Here is a 12,861-nt window from a genome sequence, read left to right as displayed (position 1 = left end):
ACATAGAAAATGAGGGAACACACTTCATCAAACTTGACATTTTTCTAAAGGTTGTTGGCTGCATGTAGAATTTGGGGTATATTTCAATGTGTCTTAATTATAAACCTTATAAATTGAGTTTAATTCGTAGCTAAAATAATTGGTTTGAAATCCAGTTTGGCTCAATCAAATGATGAATAGTATTATTAAAGAATAAAAAATTAATTATTGAAAAAGAAAAGAATCATCAAAAAATAAATTATCAGAGAAAAAAAGAATTGTACAGAAAAAAAAATCACTAGTGAGACGAACTCTGATATGATAACCAAAAGAGTTCTCGATCTTATACAAATTGAGACAATGCTTCCATGGTTAAATTCGAATAGATCATAAATTCCCTAAATTGATTTGACTCAAATCTAATCTAGAATCCACCCCTATAAAACACTTAGCAAATGAGGTGACGGCATTCCCAAATACTTTCTTGCATGCATTTTAGGTGCAAACAGTACATTATTTCAAACCAAAACTCAGGATTATATAATTCGAGACTTGTATTCGTTTATTAATAAACGTACACTAGCAAAGAAAAAAACGTGAATGGGCAGAATATTCCAACTTAGTTGAAATGATATATAAAATAAAATGTTCTGGAGAATGGGGTGTCACACAGTGAATGGTCAAGAAAGACATACAGGGAGTTTCATGAAAACAGCAGTCTATTTACTTTATTCTAAGTTATTGTTTTCTAATTTTACAAAATTTGCATGGCTTATTGTTCCTCTCAATTTAAAATTCTAGATGGGAATACTTACACCAACCAAAAATAAATTAAATTCGTAGCAGTTGCAGTTGTGAAGCTTCTCTGAAACTTGAAAGACTGATTCTAATTAAACCCTAAATTTTATTTATTAAAGCCTCAAATGGGATCCATGCATGCATGAATCCACATCATGGTGGCAGTGGCATGGCATACATCATCAGTTGATTCCAATATATTATTGATTGATTATAATTATATTAATGCATGATCCAAGACCAAGCTCAGCAGATTTGTATAAAACGACAGACATCCTCATTCTGAAAAAAAAAAGTAAGGTAGATCCGCATTCATAGGCTCACGTATTCTCATGCAAATTAAAATATTAGAATAAAAAATGTATAAATGCTAAGAAAAAGGGTACAAAACACTGTTGAGAGTTGACTTCAATGGCTAGTTGTTCAGTTGAATCTTTTCAATAGAAATCCATGTGTGCGCGCTTTCTCTAAGGGATAGACTTGAGTCTAGAAGAGTTTGAACAAGGGTCTGACATTAATTACATTTTAATTTGATAAAAATAGGTAAATAAATAGTTAATTAATTTGAGTTATAAATGTGGATTATTAAAATTTATTGATCTTGTAATGGAAGGGACCAGTAACTTATTATAATTAGAGGTTAAATCCCCTTTCAATAATGCACGTAGGATTGAAAAACCTCATTCCAAAAAATATATCATAATTTTAAGTGTTATTTGAAAAAATGACTAATACTTTTCAATTAATAATCGGTCAATTTCATCAAATTCAAAGGAGATTATGCATAAGGCATGATACAATTAAGTTTCACTACATTTAATCGATTATGATCCAATCCATTAATTGTTGATTGTATGACTGCATTTAATCAATTAATTGAATAAGGTCAGCTAAAACTTCAATCCAATCTTAAATATTGTTTAATATGAGCTCACTCAATCTGTTGGTACTAAAAAGATAAGTAGTATTATTATTAAAATGGATTTTTGGTAAACCTTTAAACTCAAATTAAATTATTAAGTTGAAATTCCAATTTAAATTCAACTTATTCGAGTTTGAACCGACTCATGGCTCGAATTAACCCTTCTTGCTATTCATTGGTAATTATAATTGACTTGATTTTTCTCTCTTCTCTCTCTTCCATGTTGCCATATGAGTCATAAGGGGGATGCTCTTTTGTACCACAGTAATAATTAATCAGCCATGGCAGTCGACAATTTTTGAAGCACATAATAAGTAAGAACAAACAATATCAATTGCGATTTGCACAAGAAAAATGTAATTATCTATTTAATATAAACATATTAACCAAATTTATAGATGATATGAGATGCATGCCACACCTACACTACACTTTTCCAAAGGAGGATTGTTAAGTATCAGTATAAACTTCACGTGTGCCAATCAGGAAATTGATGATATTATTACCAGTAAAGATAGCTGAATGAGTTAGAAAGTCTGTGTGATTTGTTTTATTGATTTTGATTTCTTTTTTTTTTTTTTTCGCTTGATTCTTTCTAACATATATTAGTTGTAAGTGGCTAATGAAGATGGATGAATGGTGTTCAGAATAAAAGAATAATTTAAGGATTAAAGAAAAATAAAAATGACAACTCTTACAAGTTACAGCAACTGCTGGCGAGATACTTGTGATTGATTACAACAGTGCCAACACAAAAGAACCCTAACTTTCTTTATCATTGTAGACTTTCCGATATGGGTCAATCCAATTCACGGCTGCCAATACACGTGGGTGGAATGAAAAAGCTTTCTTCATTCACAACTATACTGTACTTGTCATTCAAAGCTAACAAGAGCTGGACATGAATTAATCCTCTCAACTCAATCCATCGTCCAAGCACAATTAAGTTGAAAGGCACAAAAAGGCACCGAATAGCTTGGATTAATATATACGGGATAACAATATTTAAATATATCGAATTATCACATTTTTCTTTTTTTGAAGAAATCAATTTTTTTTCTTTTATTAAAAAGGCTGTACTTTGCGATTTTTACATTAAATAAACCAAAATTTTAAATTTTTCTATAGAATGTGACCAAATTTCCATTGTTTTCTATTAAGGTATCAAATAAACATAATTAAAATTATTTGTTTTGTTTTCAAAACAATATGATTAGTTTAGCATTTTTAAACAAAAATATTTTAATAGAAAAACTAAAAATTTGTTTCTTCAAAAAAAAAAAAATTAAAACTTCGATCATTTGAATAGTCCTAATATATATATTTTATTGATCTAGCTAGGTTAAAGTACCTTCAATTATTAGGAAGAAACATGGGTCATCTCTAGGTGTGGAGACTCAATTTCCCCAAGAAGAAGCAAAGCCCGTGATTCCCGATAGAAAGCCAATTTTATAATCTTCTTTTGAATCTGGGGCCAGTTTCAACTACATCACAGCATCGCCATTCATGCATGCTTCAACTAGAGATCGATCGACACTCATCATCCACAAACAGAGAGAGTGGTGGATCCAAATGTGTCAATTATAGAATTTTATATGTAGTTTCCTAATATTTTCTATATACTAGTTAAAATATAATTGTTTAAAATTACAATAGAGACAAGTTCAATATATGAGGCATGGATTTCTAGGATCTTGATCATTTAGCCTAGAGACAAAAATTGAGACAAAAGTCTACTTTAAATTAGTTCATCAAGTTCAGACTGAAGAGTTGCAATAGAATAAAAAAGTTTAAAACTGAAAAAAGATAATTTCTTTATCCTTTTCTGCAATAGTAAACGTATTTGTGTGATGAATTTTATTATATATTTCATTGATCCCGAGTTCATTTCTCGAAAAGAATAATATAGAAGAGATTAAATCTCACATGAGTTATGATTAATCAATTTGCTTGCTTGCTACATGACATCCACATATATACATGCATGTATATATGTTACATGTACATACATATTATATAGCATGACATGCGCAAATATAATAGGCATTGAAAATTTAGGTGAAGGAATATTGATAGTTTACATGTTCAAAGGGAGAGAGACCAGAGAGAAAAGAAGAGATTGAAACAAATGTCAATACTCCAGATCTAGGGTTTCCACCTCCATGAAACTGTGACTCTTCTCCGTGTTGGTTTTTGCATGCCAAAATCGATGTTTCTTTTCTTCTAAACAACAGTTTTCTCTCTGTCCTGCCTTGGAAGTAAAAGGAAGAGAGAAGGTAGATGATTGAGTTCATTTATTTCTAAACTACCAGCAGATAAATCCAAGGCAGCAATCTCCTATTTCATCTCCATCTATAAGTTTAAGCTTTGGAGGGTTTATTAGAAAAAGGGCTTGAAAGATGGAAGGAAGTGGGGGCAGTGAATGTTCTAAAACAACACCCTCTAACGAAATTCAAGATGAGAGTGCTGAGAGTGAAGAGATCGACGGTGAAAGTAAGGCAAGAAATGGTGGAAGCTCAAGCAATAGTACGGTTGAAGAGAATGAGAAGAAGCCGCTGTCGGTTAGGCCTTATGTTAGGTCCAAGCTGCCGAGGCTTCGGTGGACGCCTGATCTTCATCTTCGTTTTGTTCATGCTGTGGAAAGACTTGGTGGACAAGAGAGTGAGTTAAATATATAACTAGCAAGTCATATCACTCTCAGTGGCAAATTTTGTTACTGATCATTTATTCCCTTTTGGTTTCAGGAGCTACACCAAAGTTGGTTCTTCAGCTGATGAATATCAAAGGACTCAGTATTGCTCATGTCAAGAGCCATTTACAGGTTATTATTCAATTAAATATAAACATCTGTTAATTAGTTGATAATTTCTTATTTAATTTTATTTATTCATTAACAATATTTTTTGCTGTCTTTCTTTCTTCCATTTTATTTTTCAGATGTATAGAAGCAAGAAGATTGATGATCCAGGTCAATGTAACATTAATTTCTCTCTGTATTTATAATTCTTATTTTTCATTTATTCAAAAAAATTAGGGTTTTCCATCATGGGCAACTAACAATGTATTCAAGTGACCTTTTTACATTTCACTCATGGCAGATCATAGGCATCTTGTGGAAAGTGGAGATCGCAATATTTATAATCTCAGCCAACTTCCTATGCTACAAGGATATAACCAAAGCCATAGTTCTAGTTTCAGGTATAAAAAAATTAAGTCCCTTGAATATAATCGTATATTCAATTTTGTCATCTATGAATCTAAATTTTCAAAATAAAAATGCTTTTTCAAGATATGGAGATGCTGCAGCTTGGAGTGCTCGTGAATATTTGCTGCGTGGTCCTTGTATGAACCGGAGTGTAATTGATGAAACCAGACCAAGATCATATGGCACTGTGGCTGAAAAGATCTATGATAGCAACAATAGCCATTGGGCTAACTGTAATTTCCGTATCGGTTCTTCATCTTATGGGGCAAATTCTATTTGGAAAATACATGAATTTAAAGAAGAATTTCAATCATCTCACAAACATGACATCTTGCAATATCCTCAATCGAGAATTCGCCAGATTGAACCTTACCCCGTAACCCAACAGCTACAAGCGAAACTAGAAGAACACATGAGTTGGAATAGAACTGCGCCTTCAGATTTGAACTCAGCCAGTAATTATGCACAAGATTGTAACAAGTCTACCATGAAAAGAAAGGCTTTGGACTGCAGCCTTGATTTGGATCTATCTCTAAGGCTAAAACCCAGTGATGATCATGAACATCATCAGAGCGAAGTTGACAGTAAGTTATCTTTATCTTTGTACTCACCATCATCATCTTCAAAGAATGGCAGGTTGAAGGAAGAACAAGATGATAATAAGAGGCATGCTACAAGGGCAAGTACTCTGGATCTGACTATATGAATGAGAAAATTCTAAGTGAGATCTTGAGGTACTTATCCAAGAAGAAGCATTATTAATTCTATGAATATTAATATTATGTATTGTACCATTATACAAGTTAATTCCATCTTATTATTTCTTCACCATGTATAGCTTCATTACTATAATTTGCCTACCTTACCTTATTTGTAATCTTAATCTAATCACCATACAGCCACATTACATTTCCCCTTTCCACCATGCCTGAACAAGAATGTGAGCAATTTGAGTTCTACATTCATATAAAACTTAATTGAAGTCCAGATTATTGCTATGATCAAACATTAAGAATTGTCATACAAACTAAATAAATCAAACAAACTGGATTATTCTTCAACTTCTATGCAGATTTTGGTACCGAGATCTTGGTTTCTTGGTCTCTGGAATCAGGTATATGTAAATATCCTTCATCTATTTTCCTCGCGGAAGCATGTAAGCCAATCCCAGAGTTTTCAGTTCTTCCATAAGCAGTTGAGATTCGGCTGAAATGATGAGGAACTCAGAATTACTAGAGATGTCTATATATCCATAAAAAAGTCAATTGGATATTTGGTAAATTAAGAGTCCAAATACCAAATACCTTGTTTTATAGCTTTCTCATATTCAAGGCCTGCTGTCTTATCCGTCATCTCATTGTTCTTCATTTTCAGAATCTTGCACCGAGTATTATAGTAAGATACTTGTGAAGACATCATGGATAATCTAGCCTGAAAATGAAATCGGAAGAAATCATATATTAATCAAGAATATTTAAGTTAATAAGATTAGAATATATCGATGTAGAAATCCGAGCACCTCTTCAGCATCTACGTCTCTCTTGAGTTTTTCTATGTATTCTTGCTTTCGAAGCTGACATCTGTGAGCAGCCTCTCTGTTTGAGAGAGCTCTAATAACCAAAGCCAAAAATTTTACATTATTTAGATGAACGGAAAGAAAAACTTAAGCACAAACAAAACATAATTATTAAATCCACCGTTTTATGTAATCGTCGTGGATGCTGGAATCGCAGAAACCGCGACCGAGGTCTTGAATCTGATCAGATTCGGTAAAAAGATGAGGAAAGAGTGTCATTCCATGTGTAAAGCTGGGGCTCTTTTCTGTTGGAAATGAAGAATTTTCAGGTTTTCCGTTGTGGTGATTGAATTGCCTGGTAATATCATCACCACTGCTACATGTTTTCAGTTGATCTTCTCCTTGGGTGAATTTGTCAGCAATGCCTGGAGTAATCAAAGTGAGTTCCAGAGAGAGATCGTTAGCTGAAAGGCTGCGGGGTGGAGCACTGATTTTTGGGGCCTCCAAAGTAGACGTAGCATTCTCCAAGTTACTGCAAGAATATAAGAGACTTCTCTTGCGATTCAGCATTTCTGAGATCTGCTGTCAAGTAAACGATGTTTCTTTACTCTCGACCTGCAAGATACTACATATATATATATATATATATATATATATATATATTATAGTATCAATTAGCATTCCATAAATCAGAATTAAATGCATATATAAACTGTGAAGAAAGCCATTTGTCAGCCCCTTTAACTAAAACCTTCCTTTGTGTGTGCAAAGAAGAGTTTTCACATGGGTGGGGTACGAAGAGATCTCTTCTTCTGGTTTGTAAGCAGCAATATTAATAAATAATAACATCGGTATAAAACTTGTTATTAAGATAATTTTAAATTAAAAATAAAATAATTATTAATTATATAATCTATTATTATTTATGTAATTACTAAATGTTGAATTGAAAAACTATATATTGGTTGATGATGGTATAACTTGAACACGTGAAATAGCTTTTGTATTGACATATATTGCATTCCTCTCTGATTTAGTATTTATTGCCTTGATTGATTATAACTTTTGGTGTAATTCAAATACAACTACCGATTCAAATATTGACTTTAAAAAAAAAAAAGATAACCCATGGGATTTCGTATAATTCATTCATTCACTGATAAATAACAATGTCTTTAGGGTTGCTACAACATTAAAATAGTTTTTCAGCCCTAGAACCCCAATCCAAAATCATGAAATACCCTTAAAGTTCATAAATTTGCAAGAGGCCCATAAACAGTGAAAAAACTTTCAAAATAATTAAAAGAACACATCAAAAAGACCAAAAACCCCTCAAAACGGCTTTGAAAGGCTAAAAAAAAATGACTACCCTTTTTTCTATGTTACGATACAAGTTTAGTTCACTTTACCGTTTTAGAGTGTCTTGTCCTATCAAAAATCATCTAATTTTGACATTGTAGGAAACGCTTAAATTCTTACCTATCTCATTCTCAAATATTAATAGATGTTTAAAAGGTAATTAAATAAAAGTGACGTATGAGTCTGTAATTTTAGCATTATTCATAAATATAGCAATAACTATAACAAGCAATTTTTAAACCATGGGAATTTATTTATTTGTTGGTTGTCATATAAATTAGTGCTCACAAGGTAATTAAATAAAAATGCTTCCTTATTAAATTAAATTCAAGAAATAACTTTGCAACAAACAACTAAATTCTAACCTATATAGAAACTGAACCACACACATCAAAGGGTGTAAATTGGAGCTCTTATTGAATTTGGCCTGACCAGACTAATGTTGAGCCAAGTTTAATGCGATTAATGTCAAGCCGAACTTAAGCTTCTTGTTGTTGGCTTAATAAATTTATAGACTCATAGTTTGATTCGAATAAAATATTATAAAACCTTAAAAATGAGATAAATATATACCCTCTAAGTTAAATGGTAATAAGGGTGTAAATGAATTTTTTTATTTTCTCAGGGTAGATTGAATGCCAAAACTACTGTATAATTAAATTATTAAAATTTGCCTCTCGTTGTTGGGCTAAAGCCCATGACCACAAGGCTGAGAACCTTGCACACTACCGACTGAGCTAGTCGGGAAACTGGTGGGTTATTGAATATACTACCATGTAAATGCTTAGCACAATTTTTGCAGTTTTAATTACCCTTTTTCTTTTTTTTCGCAGTTAGGACTTATGAATGGACTTCGTCAGATATAATAAAGTAAAACATACTCGCGATTTTTTGAAAGGCTAACGGACTATTTTTCACCTAAGACTGGACTTATTTTCAAAAGGCATATTATGATGTTTAAAAAATCTTAATATTTATTTATTAAAATTTTTTATTAGAAACAAACATAAAATAGTTATTTTATTTTTTATATTAAAAAATATATAATTTATTTATTTTTTTTTTTTTAAATATTGAAAAGTTATATTTCACATGATCTTAACTTTGAAAAAGTGACATTTCATCCTAAGCCCTTAGGGTTTTATTTTTTTTCTAATGATAGGGATGATGACGGCGATGACTACCATTCTCCTCTCTTCTCTCTGCCACAGCCAATGATGTTTCACGATCGATGAAGAAGCATCAACAAGATGAATAGAAGAAAACAAGTTTGGCTTCTCTAGTCATGATTAGTTTTTTGCGACTTCTCCAACATCGGCTTCATTTTTTGTCTATTCAGCTTCAAACTAAGACGAATTACATGACAGAAGCTTCGTTTGGAGTTGATTCGATGAAAAACATGTTAAACTTTGTCGTCAATTCATGGAGAATGGTCACACCAATTTTCTTCGATTCGTCACACTAGTGCTTCTTCATCGATCATGGGCATTGTCGACAGTGACAGAGAGAGAAGATAGGAGAATGGCAGTCACCACTATCGTTAGGGAGAATAAAATCCTAGGGGCTTGGGGGTAAATTATTATATTTTCAAAGTTGAGGATACAGTTAAAATATAACTTTTCTAAACCTTAAAAAAATCAGATAAAATTATATATTTTTTAATGTAGAAGTGAAATGATAATTTTACTCTTGTTTTTATCAAAAAATCTAATAAAAATTAATTTATAAGTGAGTATTTAGATTTTTTAAATGTTAAAAGTGTATTTTAAGAATGGACTAAATCTTGAGTGAAAAATAATCCTTTAAATGGTTTTCAAATGGTATTGGGGGTGAACATATTTAAATTTTCAAAGCTTCTTGATTGTTAACATGTAAATCAAGTAAGTTAAATTAAAATTAATTCAAACATATAAGTTTGAATAAATTTATATCAAATTTAAATTATTTTTAAATCAATTTTAAACTGGTTCTTTCAAATCAGAGTTAAGAATTTTAAAGCAAATACATGATTGAAAGCAGTAAAATCATTGCGTATGTAAGTAACTAAAGTATTATAAGACAACATCTATCTTCTCAACTTTTATGTGGAAAAATGACAAAATCCCATTGGAAGAGGAAGAGCTTTATTCCTGTGCCACTCAGTTTCATTCGTTTTATTGTTTAAGCGTGTAACATTTATTCTAATAGAAATTCTGATTCAATTAGAGGGCAACATTTGGACGGTCCTCGTTCCTCTTCGTATTAACAGTCACTATCCGAATGGTTTTGCCCACTATGAACAAAAACAAACTTCATGCAATCATCAAGATAAGATGACATTAACAGCTACGCAACAAAGGCATAATGTTGGATTAATTTCCATTTGCTTTCAATATTATATGAGTGTCCAAAAAGTAAAATATGATTAGAGACGATATTAATTTAAATCGTTTTGGCAATTGTAACTCAAAATATTTTTAAATTTATAATTAATAAAGAGATTGATCAACACTTTTAAATTTAAAGGGTCCAAAATTTTTTTATTATGGTATGAGAGTTTATTGATTCAAATCCGTTTAAGCATAGTAGATTGAAATGACAAAGATAGAATAAGACTGAATACTCTAATTTCTATCATCTTTATTATTATTGTCTCATTGATGTAGAAATGATGAGAAATCTTCATCTTCTACTCATGGGAAAAATTTCCTTGCCCTCCCCCTCACCCATCCCAACGAAGAAAATTCTTCTCTCTCATTTCCTTTCCTTTCTTGTCATCTCTATAATAAAAATAATTAAATATGCATTAGATGCAAGACATATTAGTGGGGTTATCTATTTTTTAAGGGTTTAAAGTGATATATGGGATAGTAAACAAGTTGAGGAGGAGAGAGGAGGATTACCTATCTTTTTCCCCCACGACAAAAAATTTACTAATTTCGTCTACATTTGTATTGATAAATCTTCTCCTTGTTTGGGTATGAGTAGACTACAAACTCAAATTGGATGGTTGAATTATCATCTCTTAATAGTGGGTTGATGAACTCAAAGAAATTCTACCCATGAGTTAAAACCTATAGGTAGGTGAGTCACACCAAGAAGAGCTAGGCTCAAATTTAGATGGAAGTGTTAGGATATGCAATTATCTATCACATTGGAAAGAAAAAAATGAAGGAAATATAATATAACGGTTGTCTGAACTTGATTTTCTAATAGTAAGTATTATCCGCAAATAAGAAGATCAAAATCTCATGTAATTCAGCTGTAAACTCTTATTAATCAATAAGACGAAGAACCATTAAGACAAAGGGCACAAGCACAACATAAAAAAACACAGCAGTGCATGTTGTGTTTATACAAAAGGAATCTGGCGCATGAAAATGGATACATGAATGCAGTAATTGATCTACTGCTCAAATGGGAGATTTCTCGGAAACATTTGTTCCAGTGAGCAATGCTTTGTGCGATCATGAGCTCCATTGGAACGCTTCTTTAGATAAAGAGAAGCCAGTAAAAATACAAAAAAGATGACAAAAAGGAGAAGAAATATCAGCATCACGATCTCACCATGTACAGCAAAGTTCCGGTCATTGGAAAAGAGAACTCCATCTTTCTGATAATCAGAACTATCGCCAGGCGACATGGAAGCTGTAACTGAACTACTACTAGCCATGTAAACGAACCCAGAAACCAAAATTATCACACTGAGAATATTCATCGATCAAAACCTTGATAAATGCAAAACCAATAATGTCTAAAGCAAACAGTACAATTGGAGGCTTGTGATTGACAGAAATGGTGCCAAATTTCTGCACGGAAGCGTGGGGTCTTTATCGACTGTTGGACAAGCATCAAAGGGAAGCTGTGACTTTCATGGTTGATTGATGATACATATAGGATGTCATTTTCTTATATGGCAATTTGATTTTGAGAATTAAAATGTGTCGCAGTCTTGAAGCAGGCAGCTTTGTGATTGGGAAGGTCACCGAGTAATGGGTAAACAAATATCTGTATTGGATGGCAGGGCTGGCGACCTCTACTTAGAAATCGTAGAGATAAGGTGACAATTATATATGGCCACGTTACATCATCGTTCTGAAGTTGTTAATGAGACCAGCCAATTAACATTAGCCACGTATTGCTGTATAGACATTACCGTATGATTTATTAATAATCGAAATGATTGATTTTATTTAGACATCATTGAGTTGGAATCTTATTCAAGAGGATGAAAATGATTGGAATTGACTGTGTGGTGGTGCCTAAATAACAACAATTAATAAGCAAAAAGATGACGAAGATATTATTTTTAAAGTGGTTACTTACACGTTCTATTTAGTCGGTTTATATCCTCTTTTTTATATTTTTGAGTATTATTTTAATATCTTTATACAATACTCCTATCTACAAAACCCAAAAAGTATTATTACGGATATGTAAGCATATAGGTTCATGATAAATTTTGTATAAAAAATATATAATATTTTAATAATAAATTAGATTCTTAGACTAAAATATTACAGTTTTGATATATATATATATATAATATAATAAATGAAAAAAAAAAAAAAAAATAAAGCTTTCAAAGGAGTTCTCATTGGGGCTCTTTTAAGCATGTACAATCTTTTATTTATATGATAAAAAGTAAAGTTCAATTAGAAAATTACATAAAAGATTTATCTTAAATTTTAATACATCAAATCTAATTATCTATTAAGAAGTTATTGATTATAATATCTTGATAAAATAAAATAGAATATGATATCATGATTCAATAATATATTACAAAGATTTATCTTTTTTAGTGAATGATCGAATGGCAATATTTTAATTTGATTCACAAATAGGTGGCTTAACTAATCGTTGCATATTTATTACACACATAATTGTTGCCTTTTCACCACATTATTGTTGCTTTTTCAGTGTTGTATTTGTGAGTCTAATAAGGAGGAGGAGGTTTTTCAATTGTTGCTGGATTTTCCTAAATATTATTAATAATTTAGGTCATGATTGGAATATGTGATTGAACCAAAAGAACTGTATGATTCATATTCCCAAGGTAACAACAATTCTAACGAATGCAATCTTCAACATACAAAACAA

The 12,861-nt window shown here is 31.5% G+C and overlaps 2 protein-coding genes across 2 annotated transcripts; one reads left to right on the top strand and one right to left on the bottom strand.

The window, feature by feature from the left end:
• The first annotated feature begins 3,772 nt into the window (after nt 1-3,772).
• LOC123192735 lies at nt 3,773-5,735 on the top strand. The gene is made up of 5 exons (XM_044605382.1): nt 3,773-4,360; nt 4,444-4,520; nt 4,637-4,667; nt 4,798-4,897; nt 4,989-5,735. Exons 1-5 carry the CDS (start codon nt 4,099-4,101, stop codon nt 5,608-5,610), a joined length of 1,092 nt encoding a protein of 363 aa, XP_044461317.1. The 5' UTR covers nt 3,773-4,098; the 3' UTR covers nt 5,611-5,735.
• A 110-nt stretch (nt 5,736-5,845) lies between these two features.
• Nucleotides 5,846-7,031, bottom strand: LOC123192744. The gene is made up of 4 exons (XM_044605394.1): nt 6,602-7,031; nt 6,424-6,514; nt 6,209-6,335; nt 5,846-6,110 (listed from the first exon to the last, which is right to left on the bottom strand). Exons 1-4 carry the CDS (start codon nt 6,988-6,990, stop codon nt 6,040-6,042), a joined length of 678 nt encoding a protein of 225 aa, XP_044461329.1. The 5' UTR covers nt 6,991-7,031; the 3' UTR covers nt 5,846-6,039.
• Nucleotides 7,032-12,861: the final 5,830 nt, after the last annotated feature.

Source organism: Mangifera indica, chromosome 1 (assembly GCF_011075055.1).
Source record: "Mangifera indica cultivar Alphonso chromosome 1, CATAS_Mindica_2.1, whole genome shotgun sequence".
Classification (NCBI taxonomy): Eukaryota; Viridiplantae; Streptophyta; class Magnoliopsida; order Sapindales; family Anacardiaceae; genus Mangifera; species Mangifera indica.
The sequence above is the reverse complement of the archived record's forward strand: the minus strand, read 5'-3'. Positions and strand labels throughout refer to the sequence as shown.

Bases quoted from the DNA above. Each gene is read 5' to 3' on its own strand.
- LOC123192744 (XM_044605394.1), bottom strand. From the start codon at position 6,990: ATGCTGAATCGCAAGAGAAGTCTCTTATATTCTTGCAGTAACTTGGAG. The intron at 6,515-6,601 runs GTGGATTTAATA...TTTGGTTATTAG, and splicing joins CACGACGATTACATAAAACG to AGCTCTCTCAAACAGAGAGG. The intron at 6,111-6,208 runs GTATTTGGTATT...TCATCATTTCAG, and splicing joins TGAGAAAGCTATAAAACAAG to CCGAATCTCAACTGCTTATG.
- LOC123192735 (XM_044605382.1), top strand. From the start codon at position 4,099: ATGGAAGGAAGTGGGGGCAGTGAATGTTCTAAAACAACACCCTCTAAC. The intron at 4,361-4,443 runs GTGAGTTAAATA...TTTTGGTTTCAG, and splicing joins AAGACTTGGTGGACAAGAGA to GAGCTACACCAAAGTTGGTT. The intron at 4,521-4,636 runs GTTATTATTCAA...TTTATTTTTCAG, and splicing joins ATGTCAAGAGCCATTTACAG to ATGTATAGAAGCAAGAAGAT.